General features: G+C 42.5%; 1 protein-coding gene across 9 annotated transcripts in view; it reads right to left on the bottom strand.

Annotated features, from left to right (window-relative positions):
• lrba (LPS-responsive vesicle trafficking, beach and anchor containing) overlaps positions 1–24,765 on the bottom strand; it is a 174,712-nt gene that overhangs the window by 84,785 nt on the left and 65,162 nt on the right. For all 9 annotated transcript variants that reach the window (XM_019360054.2, XM_019360055.2, XM_005469852.4 and 6 more), the window contains exons 31-36: positions 24,515–24,599; positions 24,094–24,227; positions 23,331–23,392; positions 14,021–14,085; positions 11,773–11,881; positions 1,477–1,643 (exon numbers count right to left, since the gene is read on the bottom strand). In XM_019360054.2, the coding sequence (XP_019215599.1) occupies positions 1,477–1,643; positions 11,773–11,881; positions 14,021–14,085; positions 23,331–23,392; positions 24,094–24,227; positions 24,515–24,599 (622 nt within the window). The remainder of the gene's footprint in view (positions 1–1,476; positions 1,644–11,772; positions 11,882–14,020; positions 14,086–23,330; positions 23,393–24,093; positions 24,228–24,514; positions 24,600–24,765) is intronic.

Here is a 24,765-nt window from a genome sequence, read left to right as displayed (position 1 = left end):
TTAACACCCATGCAACAAAAAGGACGCAATCATAGCTGCGTATTGTCTTTGTGTTCCTGGATTTCATTTTCACAGCTGGAAAAGAGGTTGCGGGTTTCACTGGGTGAATCCATCCTCCCCCCTTCCTTATTTACCATCAGGAATGATGCTGCACCACATGCTTTGTGTGTATATATGAAATTAAAAATGAAGAAGAAGAAATCTTATATTAGGAAGCCTGCAGGTACACAGGTGTGCAGAAAGGGGGTTATTTTGTTTGTTTTTCCCACATTCATCGTTTCCTTTTACTTGTTCTTTTTTTCAGAGATTTGCAGCACCAGATGTTTCTCCTATGCCCACATACCAGCGGCTCTGGTGCGAAGCTGCACCACCTGACCTTCACAGTAATTGACCAAAAATATTGATGTAATGGCACAAGACTGATTGTGATTTATTAAAAGAGCGCTGCACTCCAAGGCTCAGTGCCAATGGCTCCCTGCGCCCATCGGCAGCCATTAGGAAAACCATCAATAGCACAGCGGCATAAAGCAGCGGTAATGGGGGACTTTTCTAGCCAGAGCTCGTAGAACACAATATCCATATTAAATGGCGTAGCCTTGTGTGAGTACACATAGAGACAAACAGAGAGAAAGAGAGAGAGAGAGAGATGGAAGGAGGGGAGAGAGGGAGAATGGATCAAGGGAGGAAAAATATGACAAATAATACACCATAACCTGATCCCGATATGAAAGAGAAACAAATAGAAAAGGAAAACAAAGGCATCGAGAGATAGACTCCTGATCCAACGGCAAACTAACCCTCGCCAGACGAGTCCCTGGAGACTTAGTGCAGCCTAACAAGCGCGAGCCAGCAGCCGTCTCTGGAGCTCGCCATTACACACTACCTGCACAAACAGCCATCATTAGGGAATAGCTGCATTGGACTGTGCTGCCTATTTGGCGAAACAAACACAGAGGATAAGGTTCCCTCTGTTCCTAATGGGAGCTGAGCTGTTCAAATGGCTTTCATCTCTCCCCCCGAATCAATGCATCATTCAACCCGCGCCTGACATTTTCACCTTTGCAAATCTAATTTAATCAAAGTCATGAGTACTGGTGGCTGAGATTAAAGATAATGAGATTAAAACCATAACGGCGATTTGAATAATTTTCAAGCCCGACAATTGGATGCAATTGAAGGCATTTCTATGAAATTAAAGTAATAATGTTGCTTCTTGATTCCTACGATTATACGGGCTTATCAGAAAGAAAACATAATGATGAGAAAAAAAAAAACATGTTCACACACACGCACACACACTAAATAAAATAATGGATTAATAATGGACTAGCTAAAGTGTACTGTGTGAATGTAAGCGTGAGGGAGGAGGGAAATAAATAAATAAAAACATTTTTATAAATACATCTAATATGATCTTATTTGAAACCGGAGCACAGCTCTGTTTGAGTCTTTACATAAACACAGTTTTTGTTTTACCTTATGGAAGAGCTGCCCCAGGCTCCATGTTTGTCAGTCAGGATGTTGACTATCTTCTGGATGAGCTGCGTGGCTGTCACATGGTCGCGGTATTTGGCCGCACGGATTAAGTGGTCGCACAGTTTCTCCTCATCACGTTTGTCTGCTGCGTACTGAGCACAGCTAGACTGGAAAAGAGAGGGAAAAAACACACATACATTAATAATGACACCCTAGCATAATCTATAAAGTGCACATCACCCCCGCAAAAAAATGCATGTGCCACACATTACACCGTGCTCTTGTGTGTAAATAACACATACAAAAACAGGATTGGAACCACGCAGATATGAGCACAATGGTGTTTTCACATACAGAAACTCTACTCTGACTAGAACCAAATGAAAAGCACAGGGGGTCATTTCTGCCCTCGTGTCATGTTGATTAATAACAGTGGACATGTATTTTCTAATGCCCTCCAGCACACCAAATCACACGATACCTACAACGCACAGGGAGGACATTTTTCTCTGTCTGAATTTGTTATCAGAACGGGCCTTTGAACTCGGCAGCGATGCTGAAACTAAAACACCTTCTGACAATAGAGGCTATAATTTGAAACAGTGTTTGGAGCTTTCGTGACCAATTTTTACAGCGTATTCAGGCTGCAATCGTGACTTACTGTGGCATGCATATTGATGATGAGAAGTCAAAAAACAAAGAAGAAGAACATGGGCTTCGTATTGCATGACTAATCGCGTAGTCTGGGTATGCTATAGGGCTGTTTACTATCGATAGCCATTAGATTAGCGTTAAACTGACTGACTAGTGCAGCAGTCATACAGTAACTATTAAACTCAAAAGCATGGCTGAACAAATACAACGAGCCCTCTCAAAGTTAAGGGTAAAGCGCTTTATAATGGGCCCTCCTCTTCAATTTCAAGCACAACATTTCATATCTGACAGAAAATCTATAGGTATAAATCACATAAGAGGGGCTTTTCTGTGGGCTGCTTAATTATCAATCTAAGTCTCTTTATGTGGAATTAAAGGGGGCCCTGACCTTCCTAGCACGATGACCTAGTCACTATACTTGATACAGAAAATGGTGCCTTAAATCTGGGACAATCTGTGAGTCCCCAAATTTTCTACTTGCTTATATGCATTAAGCTTCTTGCGGGTTTCCATCATTTATACAGATAGCAAGTAGCAGGCCTGCAACGAGTCTACTTCTATCTGCTCCTGTGTGAGACATGTGAAGTCTGCAGTACTAATCAGCGGTGCTGGGTTCAAACTCATAACCATAAACAAACACTTCATCACCTGTGTGTTGAGCCTGCCCAAACACCCAAACCCTCCATGCTGTAATGGGCTTTGCTTCTATCCGAAGCCAAAGTCTGTGGGAGAACAGGCCAAGTTCACAGACTCGACCTTAAAATAACAACCCAAATTTTTTTTTAAAAAAGCTCAGCATGTAAGTAGTGCCATTAAAACCCAAACTTTGGTTTGCTTCTAAGTGGAAAAGACAAGTCACAGTTAATTCCAGGGGTCATACCGTTGATGTGAAGTCAGAGAATATGCCGGGGTATTATGAAGGACTTATTATGTTATGCTATTATGAAGGCTGGAGCGAATAAGTAAATCTCCCTGCTGGCACCACCTTGCTTTCCCTCGCATACAGGTTGCACTGACAGGATAAAGGACAGAAACTGAAGAGAGGCATTCGGAGTACATATATATATATTTTTTAAAAACAGACTGTTCTTTCATTCCTTTCAAGGAATGCCGAAGAAACATAAGAAATAAATTAAAACTTTCTGTTTCCACTTTAGTTCAAATCATGCCTCTTTGTGAGCCACTAAAGCAGTCAGTGTGATTATTTTTGATAAGAAAACACACTTTAAAAAAAGAGAGAGGGAGACGAGGACATCCGAGTTAAAAACGCTCAGCTGGGGTTGAAATATGGGAGACTCTTCTCCGTTTGCCTGCTACTCAGACAGCCACCAGGGCACAACTTGCCGCCAGTGAGAGCGTTATGACTTGCGACATTGTAATCATGGGCAGCACCTTCCATTACACGGCCTGGCTGACAGGGTCGGGCCAACGTGGGTGCTGGCTCTGCCGGAGGGAGACAGCTTGGTTGAAGACGAAATGATAATGGCTGGCATTAATCGAGTCAATTACGCTGAGTCGTGTCTCCCGCAATTCATCTACAGTTCAAATAAATAACTAGGGGTGTGTGTTGCAGTTTTGGGGAAGGAAATGGCTTAGCCAGACGTGACTGGAGAGTGAAAAGAACAATAATCATCTCTAAAAATCACATAATGGTGGAAAATAAGCAACACGCACCTGCAGAGATGAAGCGTGAGAAAGAAAAAACAAAACAAAATCACATGAATTTTAATCAGAGCTGAAGCCGAGTTTATAACGAGAGAAAAACATAAACACGCAAGTATTCTGTGGCTGCTAAATGTTACCGAGGCTGCCAACAGATTGTGTTCGTGCCGTGTTGACTACAAATAATAAGCGGAGGTGGGGGGGGTGTTAGAAAACGAGGAGTAGACTTTCACAGTCTACACAGCAGCGTTGTACTAGTGTCAGCTTTATCTAAATGCTGTAGTTGTTAGATGATGCCTTGGCTCCCCTCCTTCTCTCCCTCTGTGGGTTGAGAGGGTTAACCAGTATAATAGGCCGGAGAATGGAGGCTCATTACAAGATATCAGCCCTATGTTTATCAATTAGAGTGACAGAGAAAGGTCTAGTGGTGTTGCCGTGCCACGGCGAGCCTTCAACACGCCGCCTGACAAAGCCAGGGTCTCGAGGTTCTGACGGAGAACAGGAGGAAGGAACAAAACCAGCAGAGATATTATTAAAGCGCTTGATTTGCAATCTCTTGACATTGGTGGCACGTCAGGGATACAAGTGCGCCAAGGCTGGGCCTATTGCTCTACGAGATTCTCCAATTTCTCACATCCGTCGACAAGCACTCCCAGAGGGTTTCATTTACGAACGGGCAGAGAAACTGTCCAGAGGAAGGCGAGACATCAGGCTTGTCCTTGTCTGGCATCAGAGAATGCAAATATACTACAAATAAATTCCTCCTGGAACACAATGGAGGTCTAGTGAGACAAGGGGATGAAATGAGAAAGGAGGGAGAGAGGGAGGGGGGCGGTTGCTAAACAAAAGTAGATGGCGAACCGGTCCACCACCACCACCAATTGGTTGCAGAGAGATTCTCTTGCACTTGATCTCTTGCCCTCGAGTTTTCAAATTGCAACATAAAATGTCACCAGGGGAATTCAGACAATAGGCAGGGGAAGAAACGAGTGAAAGGACGAGGAGGGAGAGAAAAATGAGGGCTTAAAAGTACAATGGCGAACAAAAGTCACCAAATGACAATGCCTGACAGCCACTTCAATTCTGAAATGATGCTCCTGTCATGCTGTGCTCCCAAGTATTGATTTTTTTGCTTCTTCTCTTGGAGCGCCAGAGGGAGAGAAAAAAAAATAATCTAATCCAGTCGAAACAGATCCCTGCTACTGGAATCAGCCCACTGCTATAGCCACCATCAAGGTTAACGCAGGCACAACACTTATCAAAGTATCTCTCTCCTCCTTTCTCCTCCCCCGGCTCCTCCCCTCACACTGATCTTTAATGGACTGGTCACCATGCTCGGCTGGCAGCCTCTTCATCTTTTCTTACCCAGAAACCACTTGTCTCTGCAAAAACCTCGCCCTCCTTTTGCCACATCAGTCTGCACGGCTGCCATCTCCTTGTGCGATAACTCCGGCACAGCTTCAAGGTCGTGCCACGTGAAAAATCATTCGTGTTAAAATGTCATCTGGAGATGAAAAATAGTCAAATGAAGGCAGGACGCAACCGGATGAAAAATTTGGTTGCACCTCTCCTGAATTTGCTGTTACCCACAAGTCAGGAAGGCAAGGTTTTAGTGGCACGGTGCTCAAGCTGAATGTAAAAGCAAATCTCCACCAAAAAAACATTTTAAAAAAAGAGAATTTAAGCAGCAAACAGACTTATTGTGAATAAAAACATCTAAAAAGCAGACAGCAGTGACAGCGATGCTCTTTTATCCAGCATTACACCTTCAACCATTAATAGGAACAAAAAAATATATATATAAATATCAGGAGAATATTCCTCCAGTGACTAAAGGGATGGTGTCGGAGTGAAACAAAGGAAAATGTGGAGTAAAGTCATATTTCGGGGTGAGGTGGTCAGTAATAATGATGGGAGCTGCGGAGGAGGTACCTGGGGACTTCATTATGTTGACAAGACAGCAGGACTGAGACTACTGTTCTCCTCTCTGTAACCCACTTCTCCATTTCTTGGCGTCTTAAGTGAAACAGTCAATGCTGCGCTGTGTGTGTGTGTGTGTGTGTGTGTGTGTGTGTGTGTGTGTGTGTGTGTGTGATCAATAACATGCGATTATATGTTAGGAGCCTGCTGTCCAGGCTGGAGAACTACGTGCAGTTTCTCACTTTTCTTTTAAAACTGTGCCCCTGTTCTCATGGTGCTGCGATACTATCGCAAAAAGACACTTGCTTTTGTTTTATTGCCCCCCCCCTTATTCTCTTTATAACAGATTTGCCTGTAATGAGACGCTCGGTAAACCAGCCCTGCTGACATACTACATTACAGCTGCGACAACTACATGACAGCAGGCTACAGTTGGTGGCAGCTATCAGTTTGAGTGCTGCGAATGTGGGGGTGAAAATAGCCTTTGGGAGTTACGGTTTCTGACTTTTTCCCCTGCGTGTGTGGTGGAGTATCCCCCATTCCCCACAGTGCCGATTTATTTAGAAAAATAAGAAAACTGCATTAGCACTCACTCTCTCCAGGCAGTATTCACTTATAATAAAACAGTACTGTATTTTGCATTCGCTCATTTTGTTTTGTTTGTTCTTCTTAAATTTACGTCTAGAAATGTGCATTTCAGTAAAAACTAGAGCAAAGTGGCTTTTGTTATTTCTCCTGTTGAAGCCCATTTTCATAAACTTGACATAATTTTGTGTATAATTATTTTATCACTTTTTATTCATATGGAAACGGAACGTAAGTAATTATTTAGCAAAATTATTTTAAATGAGTAGTGAAAAATATCAAGGGGGGAAAAGATTTTGATCACAGGTTTGTTTTGCTTCTCAAACAAAATACATATTCATGAAGATGGCACATGTATTCAAATTGTTATGCAATTAAATGAATATAACCTGTTACTTTAAATAGCTAACATTATATATAGCTCATTATTATCTCTTTGACCTTCAGATCAATCTATTGGCCTTGAAAGGGAGGTCAAAGGTCAAACATGACATCTCTTTATATGTTACTTTCTATATGTTGACAATAAACACCACAATGGTAAGAATCATAGTTTCTACATTTTAAGGCTTTTTTGTCCATTTTCGACCAAAAAAGATATTAAATTAACATTAAAGACCTTGGTGAACTTGAGCCAAATGGATTGTTAAGTCCACTGACCCCAGTCTACATCTCTACAAAGTTTTTATCAGAACTCATTCAAAACCTTTCACGCTATTCTGTTTACAGACAGAATGACTCACATGCGAAAACTACCAAAAATATAACCTCCTCAGCAGACGTAGTAATAATCTAGGTTTGGCTTGATTTATTTCTTCTGTCTTTTCAGATAACTAGCACCAGACAGGTATTTCAGACAAGGCTGTTCATTAGTTCATCAAGTAACCTCAAATTAAAAGGAAAGAATGACACAAAATCACCAGTTATGACAGCTAAGACGATATTGTCTGAACAGTAAATCTGTCGACAGCTAACGTCATCACGACATTCAAGATACGGTCTTGAAACTTTGCAGGCGCTTGGTTGGAAAGTCAGGGTCAAGTTTATTCTCCATTGATGGAGAAAACCATCCATGCTGACATGACTCCCTCAACAAGGTTGTCTCTAAATAAAGAAGTTATAATTCTCACGCACTATAGAGTGGAAGAAAGACTTCTGCCAAAGCATTGCAATAGCCTTGCTAGAAAATTATATTGGCAGTCAATAAAATTTAGAAAAAGCAGAGATATCATTTCACTGTAAAAGATTCTTCTGGTCACAGATATTAAATCATTGGGGTGTAAAAGAAAACGTGATTCATCAGACCAAGTCACCTTCTTCCATTGCTCTGTGGTCCAGTTCTGATGCTAACGTGCCCATTGTGGGGCTTCGGTGCTGGACGGGGGTAGGCACGACCACTGACTGGTCTCCTGCTATGCAGCCCCATAAACAAGAAACTGTGATGCACTGTGTTTTCTGACATCTGTCTGTCAGAACCAGCATCAACTTCCTCTTCAATTTGAGACACAGTAGCTCGTCTGCTGCATCAAACCACACAGGCATCCTTCGCTCCCCACTTGGATCAATCAGCCTTGGCTGCCCATGACCCTGTCAGTGGTTCATCACCATTTCTCACTTGGACTACTTTTGACAGATAATGACCGGTGCAGACTGGGAACACCCAACAAGAGTTGCAGTTTCAGCTATCACAGTTCGACCCTCGTGATGGTCAAACCCTCAATTTTGTGCATATTGCCTGTTGTTAACATATCAGCACTGAAGACAAATGTTCACTTGGTTCCTTATATATCCTACGCACCAGATAACCAGTGTCATTTACTTCACATTTAGTTATATTAATGTTATGCCTGATCGGTGCATACTGCATAAAAAAAATTAACCTTGGTGATTCGGACCATTTCAACAGATGTTATCTGTAAAATGCACCCTTAGCCAGAGTTTCTCTGAGATGCTCAGCACAGTCTGACAGTCTGTGGTAAACGCTCATCCACAGACTACAGGTTTATGATAACAGAACATAATGAGCATCAGTTCAATGTTAATGTCATTAACATGGAGAGAAGGGCCAGATCATTTTACAAGCTCAGCAGAGGGAAGACAGTGACACCAAGCACTAATTAGGCGCTATTGTCTGGCTTTCACTGGATCTCTCAAACAGTAAAATCAATTACTCCGGAGAGCAGCAGAGGATGAATCAAGAGGCTATATGGGGAGAAAAAGGCAAGAAGCAAGAAGGAAAAGTAAGAATAGAAATGACTTGGGTGTTGCTCACTCTTCCCTATCTGAGCCTTCTTATCTGCCCTTCTGCCCCTGAGCCCACCACATTTCATCCCTAATGAACAGCCCCATAAAAAGAGGGAGTTCGATTTCTCGCTCTCCTTCTTTCCATCTCTCGGGCTTCCTCTCCTCCCTGCTCCCGTGGAAGATATCGGAGTCTATCATTTGCTGTGCTGGGCGGCAGCATCCGATCTGCAGATCTCCTTCACATTAAGGATCCTATTAGATAGAGAACCCTAAAAGGTAATTGGATTTCCCCCCTAGTTATCTTCATCTCTGTTTCACCCTAAGCCCACTGTAATAACTTACTCTCAGGGCCAAAGATAACTCAATTCTGTCCCACGGAGAGCCAGAGAGAGTGTGAATGAGAAAGAAAGAGGGACAGTGAGAGAGAAAAAGCATATGTTACGTCTCTGAGGCAAACGGGTATCTAAATCAAAACGCTCCTCTATCACTGCCCTCGCAAGGATATGCAATCTGACAAGGAGTAAACATAAATTTGTGTTTTTATGGATCGAATTAATCTCATTGCTGGTGCCTTGGTTGAGATTTGCTGCTGCTGTTTAAAACAGAATTTCTCAGATGTAGCAGAGGATGGGGAGGGAATTTCTCTCTTTTTTTTTCCCTTCAGAAAAACCTCCTTATTTTGATACCTCAAATGACACGCTGTGGGGGCCCATTTGGAGGTTTATTTCCTCACAAAACAATAACCAATCTGAAGTGTCACCGCAACACAATACAGAGAAACAACCCTTTAAAAATCTGGGACATAACTGAAAATTATCTCAAAACCCTCTAACCCCCCCCAAGGGTGGGGGTGGAGGGCCTTTCATTGGCCTGTTATTTTTATTGTGGCAGCGCAAAATGAAACCATTGGCTCCAGCAGGCTCAAGTAGAGCTTGTATAGAGGCAAAAATCAATACAGCAATATCAGAGCAAGACTTATCAGGGGTTCGCTTCCTCTCAGAGGTCACCGAGGAGCAACTGCATTTAAGTGGGGAATTCAATTGTGAAGCATAGTTTGGGACAAGCTTTGCTGGGTATCTGATTAAGGACAGCTGGGAGGCTGCAAGGCAAGGTAAAGTTATAAATGACAACCCCAAAACACAGCTAGCTTTGCAGAGGGACCTACGTTTTCTTTGTTGCAAGTAATATGGAAACAAAATCTATGAAAGTGAATGCTGACAAACCCACAATGCCCTAAAATGCAGAAAGAATTCAGTCTCCATACACGTAGCTACACCTCACAGAAGCGTCTTGATCAACTCTGTCATAAAATCCATCATAGACTATTTACTTTGTGTAGGTAACTACACAAATCACATTATATTTACTAAGGCTTGAACTCAGTTCAACTGTTTATTCTTGCAACACTCCCTATTTCATTGCACAGTACACATTTTAAAGGTTTTCGAAGCCCAGAAGCTTCAGCTGGAAGAGATGTAGAAATACAGAAAGAGAAAATAACAAGAAAACACAGCACAAAAAAAAAAAAAAAAAAAAAAAAGACATTAGATTTGCAGACCCGAGGACAGTGAGTCTGTTCTTTGCTCAACATGCCAGGCTAGCAATCAGGACCTGTATGCTGGAGAAATGTAGAAGGGATAGGGACATGGTTACAATAAGAGTACGTGGCCCACGGCCACAGCAGAAGGCTGAGGCAGCGCAGGATCATTTGGGGCCATCGTGTGCAAACTGACTGCCTAGTCTGTCCATCGGCCAGTCAAGCAACCTACTGTAAGATGCTTTTACTTGTATTGCTGCTCTCATGTCAGAGGAAGTCAAATGCCCAAACCGGCATACACTGGAATAAAAACAAAAACTGCCTGTATTATCCTTGCAGAACTTAATCATACTCTAGGACTCAGGGCTGATGATGATAAGGTCAAATCATGTAAAACAATACTGTGCAAATGACTGACACTTGGAGCTGTATGAGCAGTACGGGTTCAGCCGAATAACATGACAATCACACAAGAAAGCAGTCTAGCCTGTGATTGCCATGTTTTGCTCTCTTCACTGTATAAATGCTCAAGTGCACGAGCTGTGCCTCCACCCCTGTGATTGACTTTCCACAGTCTTAAGGGATTCTACTTTACCCAAATGTAAGAAAGACCCTTCCTTGAACCTTAAAAAAAAAAGCATCACATTTTACTGCCAAGTGGGGGCCAAGGCTTACACACAGTGAGCCCTTCAGGCCAGCACCTCTCAGGTCTGTCTGCAGCTTTTAGTGCTGGCAGGTTCCTGAGAAATGATGGCGGGAGGGATGGAAGAGAGGGGAGGATGCCATATTCCTGTCATTGGCAAAATACACCCCCAGTGGGAGTATAATGGACAGGATCTCAGCAGGACAGGAAATGATTTTGGTGAGATCTAGAAAGAAGAGTCGGGGGAGTGAAGTGGTGTTGGACTCGGGAAGGGGCAGCGAGAGGTGCCTCCGGGTCAGGACAGAGTTGGCCCGGCGGGTACGTGTGAATGGCAACGTTTGTACTGAGAACTAGGAGGAGGAATAGGGGGAGAAGTTAACACACGGAGGCAAGCCCACCGTCACACTGAGATGTACAGGGATAAATTAACACTAGGCTGGGGCTAGCCAAACTGTATGTGCAAAGCAGTTAACACGCCCCTGAAACTACATCTGTATGTGTCTCTATGTTCCCAATTAGCCAGGGTTATGTTTGAAAAGTAAACATTTGTCTTCTAGATTTACTGCGACAGATTCTACAACTTGATGGTTTAAAGTAGCCACTGGATCAGCACCTTTCCCACCACTTTTCCCACTTGTTTGTTTTTATTCAACATATACACAGTCAGAGCATACCAATAACAAGTCAAGAATTCTTATCAAAGCAGTCAAAGCTGCTGAAATGGATAAAGTTGCCATGGGTCACACAGGAGGAAAGCCAGACTGATTTTGCAAACATCCTTCATCCTTATTAGAATATAATTAATGATATATATTTGATTCCAAGTCACTGAAAAAGCTTTACGTGCATCTTTAAGATAAATTGTGGCAAACCGTTTTAGTTTGTGTCTATGAAAACTTCCTGTGCCAGGCTGGTGAAAATCACAGTTTGGATACACTTTTATATTTTTCTACATTTACGGGTAATTTAGTTTTCTTCCGTAATAAAAATATTTTCAATGGACATTTTGTGCTCATGCTTGTGTGTCTGCCAGAACCGCGCAGCATCTTACCTCAAATTCTGCATGTTTATGAATGTCTTCGGCCCTCTGTCGGCTGAGGATGAATTCAGCTTCGTTAGCCACACGAACCAGGTGGTCCTTCATCGTGTGACTCAAAAGCCTGAGGGCAGATGGGAGAGTGGCCATCAGTACACTGCAATACTGTGTAAGATTTATTCCTTCGTTAACATAACAGCTTATAAGTCATTTAGCCTCAGACCCTTCGAAATGTCGCAAAATCGAGAGCATCGCTGTATTTAAAGCTTGTTTAAACCTACAGATAAACCCGCCATGTAATATCCATGAAATATTGAAAAGGAACCATGCGAAATAAGCAGAAAATCTAATTTGAAAACCAAACCAAAGCAGATTTGTCTTCTACCTGGGGTGCAGGTGTTAATTGATCTGTTAATGATATGCATCTGACAAGAAGGAGGATCTCTGCCTGTGTTGCTACATATGTAGTCTACCTCCCTCTTCTTATCAGTGTTGATGAAACATGCGTGTTATGTGTGTGCGCGGGTCACGGAAACCTCTCCGCAGCCCCACGGGTCAGGACTGTGCAAAGTGGAACAATAACAGACCGGTGGACAGAGAGGAGAGGTGGGGGCAGGCTGGGATGGCTGTAACCTAAGCCTCCTGTTTCAGCACAGTGCAGCAGGGGAGCGGAGGCACTGGGGCCTCTGCAACCTCCGAGTCCTTATTCCGGCCCCACTATCAATAACTTAACCACTGGCCCTTCTTTATGCTGCCCCGTGTTAATGATTGCACATGTGGTCAAACCCTGTTAAGATAGGGTTGTAAAATTCAATCATATTAAGCACGTGCCACTTTAGAAGAACTTTTAAAATCTTGTTGGAAAGAAAATTCAGGAAAAAAAGTAGTTTGGATGGACTGGTCATACCTGCATACCAGAAAATCCAGCAGAGCTGCACCAAATTATTTTCTTTACTGACTTATAGGCAGCTAGAATTAGGGGCTAACAAGTCAGGTTTTTACAGAAAAAGATCAATTTACTTACATTACTGTTGAAAGTAGTGAAAACCAAACAACATACATCTCCATCTCATATCGTAACTGTACTTTTCAGGGCGTGAGCTGTATTATAGATTAACCATGTCCGAATTCTGGGAGTTTTACAGGAAAGGAGACACAAACTACACTGTAAGTAACTGACAATTGAATAATAGAAAATCCATCATGTACATCGACATAATGAATATTAATTAATTATGCAAAAAAATTAAGATGTTAAAAGGAAAGATTAATCCACATCATAATATAGCCTGATCCCTGAAAAGTACAGCATACTCACGACGTAGGATGGTTTTCCACTACTGAATCTATTTTCCCCAAAGAAAAGCGTCACGTACTTAAAACTTGGATGGATGGATGGATACATAAATAACGTATTAAGAATATCAAGTATATTAAGCTTAAAATTATTATATAGGTCACTAACGCCAAAGTTGCTAATAGTTAAAGTACATTTTGGGACTGCAATTTGCGTGTATTTCTTATTTGTTTATCCTCCTATGAGTCTGTAATAAATAAAGATTGATTGATTGAAAAATTATATTATATATTACATGTATCATAAGAGCAAAATCTGGAAAGTAATTTTCAAACACTTTCTTAGACAAACACGTCAAATGATAACATTGCTATCTCATTTGCGTTATTTGGGATTACCCTCTGCCAATTCTAAAAGCTGAGGATCAATAATAGAAAGTGTTGCTCTATCAACCTGAAACTGATAAGAGTGTGAATACTACAAGGGAGCCAGAGTAAGAAGGGTGACCTCTTATTAGCAGAAGGAAGCTTCATATGTGGGAATAATTCAAAAACAGGTAGATATGGTAGCCGACAGATAAAGGCTCAGGCAGAAAGGCCCGAGTGGCAAATTAAGAGCGATTTCCCAAGTGTCACAGAGGAACCAGCACTCAGAGGTCCTATCACCCTCTACCTAAACCCTCTACCTTTCCCCAAGTCCCACTGGGATAAGCAGGTATTGAATGGAGCCTTGAACGTAGCGGTCCTCCATCCTCGCTCCCCTAAGCCCTTCTGCGCTTTTCAACCATCGATTGTTGTCTTGAATAGCCACCATATTGCACGGGCCTTGAGGACCTCGGGGGTGCCCGAGGGGAGGAGGGGTACGATGCGATCCGAGGAAGGTGAAATTGGAAAGTGGCTGATGAATGGAAGTTGGAGAGATAATTTAGTGCTGCTGCAAGAAGAGAGGCAGGTCGGAGTTACCTACCTGCCTTCGTTTACCAGCTCGATAAAGGCTAAGCCGGCATTCTTCTGGATGGAGTTCTGCCATTCCTGCAACACAAACATCAACATGTTAATGATGGAACTTTTTACAATAGTACAGAACTCTGTTGCTATACATTAGCAGCAGCAAGAGGCAAAAATGATATGTTTACAAGATAAGTGAGTTTTTCTTAGTCTGGGTCAAAGGGAATTTAGTTTGAACAAAAACAGTAGCTCCATGTAAAGCTTTTAATCCCACTGACTTAGCTGCTTCTTTACACACTACAGGCCCCTAATATCACATAAAACATGATCCAAAAAGGATTAAGAATTGCTTGGATTAGCGCCGGCTGCATAATATGCGAGCCCACCATTGCGCAGCAGTGAAAGAGCCGTGTTGAGAGTGCATTTATCACAAGTAAATACACACATTTCTTCCTCTCTTTGACTAGCGTTATGGTTCGAGGTGTCAGTCTAAACAATCCAACCGCAGCCGTGTGCGCCTTATATCCTCAACTTCGAAGGGACAACGAGAGAAGGGAAACTCGGCCGGTCATCGTCTCTCATGTTCTGTTCCACATTTCAACACCTTCAACGCAACCGTCAAAAGAATAATAAAGCAACAAGGTCACGGGGGCCTGTCTGAAGCTCACAGCACTTTTCCCCCCTTCTTCCTCTCAGGGGAGCTGGAGAAAAATGCACAAAAAAAATTCTCAGGTTGGAGACCTGAACCACCGAACTACTCTTACAAAAATCATTATTCAAAGCTTGCACTTTTTTTTTTTGCATTCTTAATATTTTTTTTTTTTAACCAATATTAAAACGTGCCATCAGTTGACAAATGTTTAACAGTTACTACTGTGAAAATCCACAATTTATTCAGACTTGGAGACACTTTTATTCCAAAGTAATCAAAACTACTAATTTTTATCATTTCCATTTAATCGTTTCACTGAGACACAGAACAGCTATGAAGTGAAAAACTTGCGTATAAGCCTAAACTCAGCTGTCATCATCTCTGGAGCTGATAGAGGAAATCGTGTGTTTACACAGAGACTAGCTTTTCAGTAACCCTTAGAGAGCCCGCAGGGACATGAATATCAGCGCCGCGAGGAGGAAGGAAAGATCAGTTTACGAGAATTTCTAATACACATCCACACATATCTGTGGGTGCGTCGAGATTTTCTCACCTGTGCAGTTTTTAAGCACAAGCCCATCAAAACTAATCACATGGCAGTCAAGAGAACCGTTCATCTGAAACGCCTGTGCGCCCTCACTCTGTGCCCAAGTGCATGTCATATACAAAACAACCTTACACTTAACCTCAATTCATAACTGCTTTTTGTCCTGCAGGACCATATTGGCATTGACCGTGTTTACAATACATTCCAAATACAAGAGGGCACAGAGGGAATACGAGTCTGGGCGAGGGAGTGGAAACAGCGTTTCTGGGAGAGGGTTTTGTGGCGGAGGCCCGCTTTGGAGGAAGCATGTCAGAGTAGCCTTGGGGCCTTCTAGCTGAAGCATTGACTGTAGTTGAAGGACATTAACCATGAGTGTTAGCCTGTGGCTGTGTGGATATTCTAAACTGATCCAGACTGTGCGAGCTGGATTTCAAATAAACACCACAGGAAGCAGGGCTGTAAATAGAGTCGTGCTCTGGAGAACCAGAAAAGCGGTGACATAAAATTTCCTTTATGCCTTTAAAGACTTTAAGATTTTGATGCCAGACTCTAGAAACTAAAAGATTATCCCAAAGTAATAAAGATTGGAACTGAATCTGCGGTCGGGATAAGCTCTGCGTCTAAATTAGGCTTGATGAAAAGCGTAGAGGCCATTGGCATTTTGGGGGACATGGACAAAGGTGATAGCAAGACTAATGGTGTCATTATGGGCAAGAAATGGCTCCTCTAGTTGAATTAAAAAAGCACTGACCCTGATCTGAGGGACATCTCCCAGTGACAAAAAGGAAACAGGGACAGGTCAGTGATAGAATATTGGATTTTGGCTGCCCTGGTCAACAGTGTCGCAGCTTTTATGGCTGCGATAGGGGCCGTGACCACAGCGCTCCTGATGAGAGGATACAAGTAGCCATTTGTGACCTCTCACCTTTAACCTGACCTCCTAACAGATGATAGGACGTGCGCGAGAGGCGGCCGATCTTTGATCCTGACTTTAAAGCAATCGAAAGAGAGAAATCGTGCACACGTTTAATGCACTTTACCGGCATTAATGTTTTGCTATGTATGAATCTGTTCATGAAAATGCCTGTCTAAATCTCAAGTCAATAAGACAGCTCTGTTTGCTCTGCGTTCCATGATGATGGCATTGAGTCTAAACACACATGCCATGCACTTCCGTCATTACAGCTGATTATCCATAATCAACTTCTAAATATACCACTACCACTGGTGAGAAAACACAGACCTCCTGAGCAAAATCGCCTTTCAAACATCAGGCTCGCCACAACACAAGGAAAACATTTTCCAACACCGAAGAAAGAACCGTCTCGGCTCTGTCGAAATAATAAATAAGTCAGATGTGCTTTTCGGTGGCATCACTCATAATCACAAGTATTTGTTGATCTGAAAGGCTAGGGGAATACAACTTTAGATGAGACGGCAAGAGCATAAATCTGCATGTCATAAGTGGCAGAGCAGCAGAAGCTAAATTAAAGAGGCTAAAAGCTACTGATTTTTTTTCTCCCCCCCTTTTACTCAAACGCCTCACTGTTTAATGTCTTTTCTGCCACATTAACTGAACAGTGACACAGATTGCAATGAGAGAAAAAAGTCAACTGATGCAAATAAAATGCATGCATTCAAAGAAAAAACAGAAGCTTTGATCACTGGCATGCTGCTTGCAGGTGGCGGCAGCCAACTTTGTCACTCTGACTTGGACATTTGTGCAAAAAGGGGGGAAAAAAAAGGAGACAAGGAAACAAACTGAGATCTAAATGTTTATGAGAAGCGACCTGATGTTAACAATGACCAAAAAAAGAGCCCGTGGATGCAGAAGTCAAAGCAAAAAAAAAAAAAGAAAAAAGAAAATCGCTCTAAAAATATACTGCTCTTTAACCTGATTAATACGGAAGCTCGGTAGTTTGTTATTAATGCTACGTCTGCTGCGCTTGTGTGTATGAATAACTTAACACTGGTGTACATTTTCAACAATCCACATCTGCATGTTCAGATGCTATCTGCTTAAAGAAAAACAGACACTCGTGTTGGTGTTTGCGTGATCAAATTCACAACCCAAGGAATATTTACTGATGTCCAAATATTTATACTGCTCGGTCTCCGAGAGCTTCATGGGCTCACACTGTCATGGCTATACTAACACAGAGTGAGAAAGCTAAGCCTAAAGCCCCCCATACCCCAAACAGACAAATCAAAACATATGTTACAACCACTTGAACTCTGCACGAAAAGTAAATGTAAGGGGAATACATAAATATATACAGAGCATTTTATAAGCCAGCGGTATTTTATTTAAAAACTGACTTTTTCCTCTTTTTTTTTGGTTTAAACTTATTCTGTAATATGATATGCAGTTCAGCTGGTGGATTTTAATGGTGTGAGGAGAATAGGAATATTTAAAAACACCATATGCAGCCGTTTCAGTTCCAAATCAAACACATGTTGAAATGAAATCATCACCTCGTCCAAATGTAATTTTTATGACATTTCAGTGCAGTAACACACAACATTTGTATAAATTTTCCAGAAAACAAAACATTAAAAAAAGGTTTTTCTAACTGACAATTTTGAGCAATCATTACAGGTTTATTCTTAACTATACTGACTGAAAAAAAGGTTGTTTTTTATTCCCCAAAATGCTGGGTCCAAGCTGCTCTAACTGCAGAATAATCTAGGAGAAAATGAACAAAATGGCAATTCTTGGGCCTTTTATATGCCCCACTTCTTCTGAGGAAGCTCTGCGGTGTTGCAGGAAATGTTTTGTGGGATAGTACAGTAGCAGTTCACGGCCCATTGCACAAGGACTGCAGGATCAACCGGGACTGGCAATGGCAAACCAAGGACCGAAAAAGACACACATAAACAAAACACTTTTCCCCAAACAAACTTCGTTTCTGCACCACTAATTATTCAGGAAGCTAAAGGCACAAAATAAATGGTAAATAAAGCTATAAAACGAACTCTGTACGCACAAGGCGATTTGTGCAATCTCCAAGTTATGGATTTGGGAATAACACAAGCTAAAGATTCCCACTTTAAAGCTAAATCATGCCAAATATTTGAACCTCTCCCGTCCCAGATCATAAACGAAAGCGAGTGAATTCCTACTGAAAATGTGTGCGAAGACGACGGGTCATGATTTTAACAACAGGTTGGCTGAGAGAGGATAGCGAGGGGAAAAACACAAGCGCATTCCAAGGTCTTATAACAAGGGACCTGACAGGTAAGAAAACACTGCATTAGGAGTGCCTGTCGGGAGGGGAGGGAAATTCATTTATATGAAAGAAAATTATATGTTGCGTATAAATAACCGGCAGTTCGTGCGACTTGAAGCCCAGTCCACAGTAAAATCCACGTGGGAGCCAAATTAAAAGCCACTCAATATTTTTAGGAGTCTCCTGTCTGATTTTCTCCTCTCAGCTAGACTTCACTTCCTGTCAGGAAGCCCTCCTTGACCCTAAGCTCCTCCAACACAACGCACCCCGCTGCCCCCTTTGCGGCTGCATAGTTGGCAACGATGGGGAGTCTGCAGAATTAAGTGCCAGTTGGCGTTACTGTGTTTTCTCTAAGTCTCAAAGGACAGTGAAACTTTCAAAGAATATGCAGCATCATATTGTCCTATGAACTAGAGAGTAATGGCAGGGACCGTGAGCCTCGTGGCACAGCTGTAAAGGGGCACTGGAGCAAAGCATGGGGTGAGGACCAGCAGAGAGGGAGGGAAAAAAATAACACTTTGATTTTCACTGATCTTGAACCTTGCGTGCCTGTTTAACAGCACGATGGGGTGCGGGTCTGACTGTGCCGAAAAACGATGGAGAAAGTATTTTTTTTGTCCCTTGGTTTCATCACATTCCTCACTTTTCTCTCAGCTCCCCAAGTGGTTCATTCAACACGGCCTGCGTTTGATCCATCGCTTATGGGAGAGAAGAAGAAACAATGTTCACTGACAGAAATAAATGACTATTTGAGCAACTCAAACATGGGACCGGCTTTCACAAGTGTAACTTTTTAAACAAACCTGTTACATAAAATATAAAGTGCACAAAAGTAACCGTCTAGGGTTCAACTTCCCCGTTCCCTCGTTTCTCACATTATGCTATTGATTTTCATGAGCGTACACTCCCGAACTGTTCCCCGACTCCGGGGGTTTAAACTTCTGCGCCCAAGTCGCTCTCCACTTCTAACCTGGAGGTCAGAGGGTCAGAGGTCAGGAGCAGCCAAGTGTTTGGGGAAGTCAATGTCTTTCTCCCAGCAGACTGAAGGAGAGGTGCCCATCTGTTAAACAGGTTAACTTTGGTGAGATGGACTGAGAACATATGATGATGCACAGTCATCGGATTAGCAGGTTAACACCGGATGTTATTGAAATACAATTTAAGGATTATCTGCATCAGCGGCCACGACAAAATGCTTTACTTAAATCAGAGATTGACAGGCATCCGAGAAGTGTCGATCGGGACCAAAGTAGTGGATCAAACAACAAGAGTATAGAGGTGGTGGCTGCTAGCATGGCCAACCACATATATCACAGATATATAGCTTATGAAAGAATTTTGGATTCAGGAAATGGGACTTACAAAATCTAAAATCCATCATACAGGACATTTTTCAGTGTCTTTTTTCTTTTTTCCACTGACACTGTTAAAGCAGGGTTTTCAGTGCTTTATACAGTAGGCCCAAACCAAGCCTCTGACAGGATAGCAGAGCCACCTGATGACCTCGCTGCAGGGTTCAAGTATTCAGTTTTCCCCTCTTTCTCCCTCTTCTGCATCCAGTCTTGACCATCATGAAACCGACACTCCACGAGCCCACAGCACACTCACTCTCCCTCCCTCTCTTCCTTCCACTCCATGTACAGGATGCATTTCTGATAAATGGCAGAAGGATGGATGGTCTGACAGAGGGGCCGGACAATAATGGCTGATCTACAGGACACAAATGCAGCTACTGAGAAGATTTATGAGCCCCTGCTCATCGTAGACTGTCCAGTATCCAATGAGATGATTTCTCAAAGCTCTCGACGGATGGCAGCAAGCACAAGGAAAAGCTCTCTCTCTCTTGTCCCAGTGCATTACTTATTAATCAGATATCTTTGGAAGAAGCGAGTTCAAGAACTGCACCGGGGAAGCGACACGTCGACTGTGAGTACGACAAAAACGGGAAGACGAAAAAGTGCAAGAGGAGAGCAAAGTTACTGAAAAGAATAAGGGGTGTGGAAAAAAGTGGGAAAATATTTTTGGCGTCCAAGATTCGCATTTTATGTGGTTCAATGAGAAAATTTAGATCATATTACATAAAAGTCCTCCTTTGAATAAACCATCACATAGAGTAATGGCTATTTTTACGACAACTGTACTGTAGGCTCAAGTTTTATCTAATTCACTTATTTAAACTTTATAATATACTTAAGGTTTAAAGTTGTGCATAATTAATGTTTTGGTCAGTTTGAAATAAGAGGTGGATACCGACACAAGCAGCTAGCTGCCTGCAAATCAGCACCACAACTAAATTTGAAGGTATTTACAGTGTTGGTGCCTCTGGGAGCATTTCATACAAATCACACTGGCTTTTATTTGCTGTTAATTGTACAGAGGGACCTTTTGCTTATTGTCTAGTATTAGTTAAGATTCATGGAAAATATATGTGAATTGCACCTATAGAGTTTATGGATGCAGCTCACAAACAGCTGACAACTTTTCACTCCAGCCTCTTGGCTTAAACGGTCATTTCTGGCTGTATTTAGTCACAATTATGATTTTAACTAAAGGCTTCAAAAAAAAAAAAAAAAAAAAAAAAAAATTCAGACTCACTATTCGACTTTTTATAGGTCAACAATTAATCTCCCATATCCTCCCAAATGCATAATAATGTTAAAAAAAAAAGTGTCAGCTGTCAGCCTTTAAAGACAATAAATACTGAATAAATAAGAACACAATTGACAGTCAGCCTTTTTCCCCTATATTGAGTAGTCCTCAGTAGTGGTTAAAGCCAGAGTTTATGATCATTAATCCTCACTTTGTATATTCAGCAGTGTGTGAAGATCAATATTACAGCTGAGAACAAGGGCAGTATGCCACCCCAACAGTTAATGTCTTATCAAAATGGTCCTTTAATTGGGAGCGCTGTTGTACTCGTCTCGAAAAGGGGTACCATCAAACAGCGGTTTACAATCCCCTCCTCAATGCCAAGCTGATGTGGCCGCCAATGCAACTTTCATAGGATCCCTGATTAAAAACTGCTCTGCAGTCCCCAGCCTCCTGACCCTTCACCCTGGCTCCACTCCATCTCAAAGCTTGGGAAATTAATTAAAATTTCACAGAGATGGTATCGCGTCACATCTCTGATGAAGGCGTGGGGGTTGAGAGGGGAAAGAAAGAAAGAAAGAAAAAAATCAATCAAAATCATCTCCATCTACTCGCTCCACTGGTTGACTCGAAGGCAGGGGGGGGAAAAAGTCACAAGATGGCCACAGAGGCACTTCCTGTAAAGAGAATTGAGCGCTTCCTGTGCCAGAGGGCCCAACAAACTTTGCTAAATAACGTCATCAATCACAGCACTGGCCCACTCTCGCTGCCCCACAAGGAGACCCAACACACAAATAATTATACATTGTAATTTAGCCCAGAGGAAAGTCTGTCCCCCTTTTCCTCTTTTCCCTTGTGAGAGGCAGTGCATTGCCCCTACCTTTCTAGGCCCCCCTCCTCTTCCCCTTTACACAACAATAAAATTACATTTGCATTAGCTGTAAGAGAATTTGGTTGGATGATTTATTGACGCAATCAACACTATGCTGTCCAATCCCTGGTCCTCCGACTGAAACAGTGCGTGTGTGTGTGTGTTTTGGAAATTGGGTGGGATAGCTTGGAGCTCAGAGAAAAAGAAGAAATAGCCTGGGCTAGGGACCAAAGAGGGGGAAGAGAGGCATGAGCTGTGCAGTGGAACAATCACCAAGATTCTGCCTTTGATTAGATTAGCATTAAACAACACCCTGACAGATATGACAAATAGGTGCATTAGAGCCCGTCATTCTTCTCTCTTTGGTTTTCTATCTAGCTTTCATTCCTGCTATTCCGTCGTCCCTGGACATTACCGGGCTCGCATTCCCTCTCCGAGTCCCACTAGCCCCAATCTATGCATGGCCACTGACATCCAACCAGATGTGTAATCTGACTGTATTAGCTTTTTTTTTTGTTTTTTTGAGAAGAAGCAAAGTGAACTATAGGAACTAAACAAACGTATGGGGGTTAAAGGGTGCAGGAACGAAACGACAGGAGCTATTTCTTTAGGAAATGAAGCTGATAAAAAAAATACAGGAGAGTGGAGCAGTGAGAGAGGTGTCATTAATCAGATGTGCTTTTGTATTATTGGAAACCTTGTTTTTTTTGTGTGTGTGGTGTTTTTTTTAAGAGGTTCTTTAAAAACGATAAAGATGCACACAAACACGGCCCGGGATGAGTTATTATCTGCTGTCCTTGTCACCGGGTGTGTATGTGAGGGCAACTTCTTGTTTATTTATTTCTGATGTACTATGAACATAAGTGTTTTCAAGCAGAATATACAGACTAAATTCACCCTAAATGTAAAGCTTACTGTGTGCTGCATTTATGGTCTGCACATGGTAAAGCCCTTCAGTAGCTTTCTGTCTCTAAATGCTAATCGGCTGTCCTGAAGTGATGTATTGACAACCCCGATCATTGATCTGCCCACGCCTGCTTATGATCCCTAAATTAGTATTCATGAATCCAGCAGCAGCTAAATAAACTTGGCAACAAAACACCCACAAGACAACAGAGAAGAGAGGGATAATCAATGCAAAGCACCATCAAATCTACATTATCCCTCCTCATCAGTTTGGCCCAGGCCACAAGGGCCCCGCTCAGGTCAAAAGGTGATGCGGACAGGTCGCCCACCCTTGACCCTCCAACCAATATTTGCGGCCAAATATACCTTCGCTCTGCCCTCACGAGGGGAAGGGTGAATATGGAAAGGTAGACAAGGTAGGGTGGGGGAGAGATAAGGCTCTGTGGATTTACTGCACTCAAGGTGAGGCTGATAAATCAGCCTGCTGGAAAAGCAGAGCACAGGCCTGAGGAAAGATAAAGATGCCAGACTTGCCTGGGAACACAGAAGCATGACAAGCTCCACCACTGAGCTGCTGGACTTCATGCACACCAGACCTGGAGAAATATAAAGTAAAGGGAGTCAGACATAATGGCATTTGCAAAAAAAAAAAAAAGTTTTGTGTTTGATTTTAAACAGCTTTCTGGATTTCTGTGACAGCACACGCTAACCATCAGGGATTACCTAACCTTGTGCCATCTGCAAGGGAGCGGAGAGTATTGATGGGCCTAATGAGCCGACATGATGTTACTGTAAACTAATACATATTTGGGCCTTGTATTACAGGCCTGGCGTGGTTAGCATATGTCCCAGTGATCCCTAATGGCAAGCCCTGGGCTTTTAGAGGGCAGGGGGCCGCTAGAGTGTCCAGAGTGCGCTTCAGCGGATGTTACATGTGTCTCCGTGTTTCACAGAGACACATGTAACATCACATTCGTACAAACACACATGCATGCACATACAGCCCCACCCTTTTTTTTCCAGCCCGGCCCCCCCCCTTACAGCCATCAATCAACTTTCCATTTTGTTTGGTGGCAGCAGACATCCCAAACACTGCTATTAGTGGCCTGGCCTCTGACCTGGCCCCCTGGAAACCTTCAGCACAGCTACCGGCTATCGGTGCAGCGCAACTCATCACAATATTGGATTAACAATAGCCTGGACATATTGTTGCAATTAAATAAGAATCACTGCATGGTTGAGGTTTGTTAGGATGTGACTTCATATCTCTAATAAAATTCCATGATTTTCTACTCACTGGTGCCCTCAATAAGGAGCTCTTGTCCATGGCTGCCCAGCAGAGTGCGAGAGAGAAAAGGGGCAAAGTCCACAAAGATCTCCCTCAGCAGGGGAGCCGCCTTTTCAAGGGCATGCTCCAAACGCTCCGAGATACTAAAAAAACAAAACAAACAACAGACGGAGTACTTGTTAATTTAACAGTAATTGGCCGAAAGGCTAAACAAACTCTTTGAAAACTCACAAAACATGGTTTTAAAAATACACCGTCAGCAAAAATGTGTTTTTAATATGATGAAAAAAATATGGAATAAAGACAAAAACAATAATCAGAGCATATGCATAAATAACTGATTGTGTAAGCGCATGTGCATAAACAGCTGATTGTGCATGTGTGCGAGAAAAAGAGAGCGAGAGAAAGAGAGAGAGAGAAGATGAATCACCTCATATTGGGGGCTGTGTTCTGGGTCACAGGGGAGAGTGGGGGGACAGATGGCAGGCTAGTGCTGGCTGGAACCTGGCCGCCTGCTGCAGGGAGAAACCAAAGAACTCTGTTATTAGTCTGGATGTTGGACAAGAATGGGACACACACACACACACACACACACACACACACACACACACACACACACACACACAGCAATACATTATATGACCAAGGTCGCACCATAAACCTGTGAAGAAACATGCCTCT

This window comes from Oreochromis niloticus, linkage group LG6, assembly GCF_001858045.2.
Source record: "Oreochromis niloticus isolate F11D_XX linkage group LG6, O_niloticus_UMD_NMBU, whole genome shotgun sequence".
Taxonomy (NCBI): Eukaryota; Metazoa; Chordata; class Actinopteri; order Cichliformes; family Cichlidae; genus Oreochromis; species Oreochromis niloticus.
This window is presented reverse-complemented; position numbering and strand designations above follow the sequence as displayed.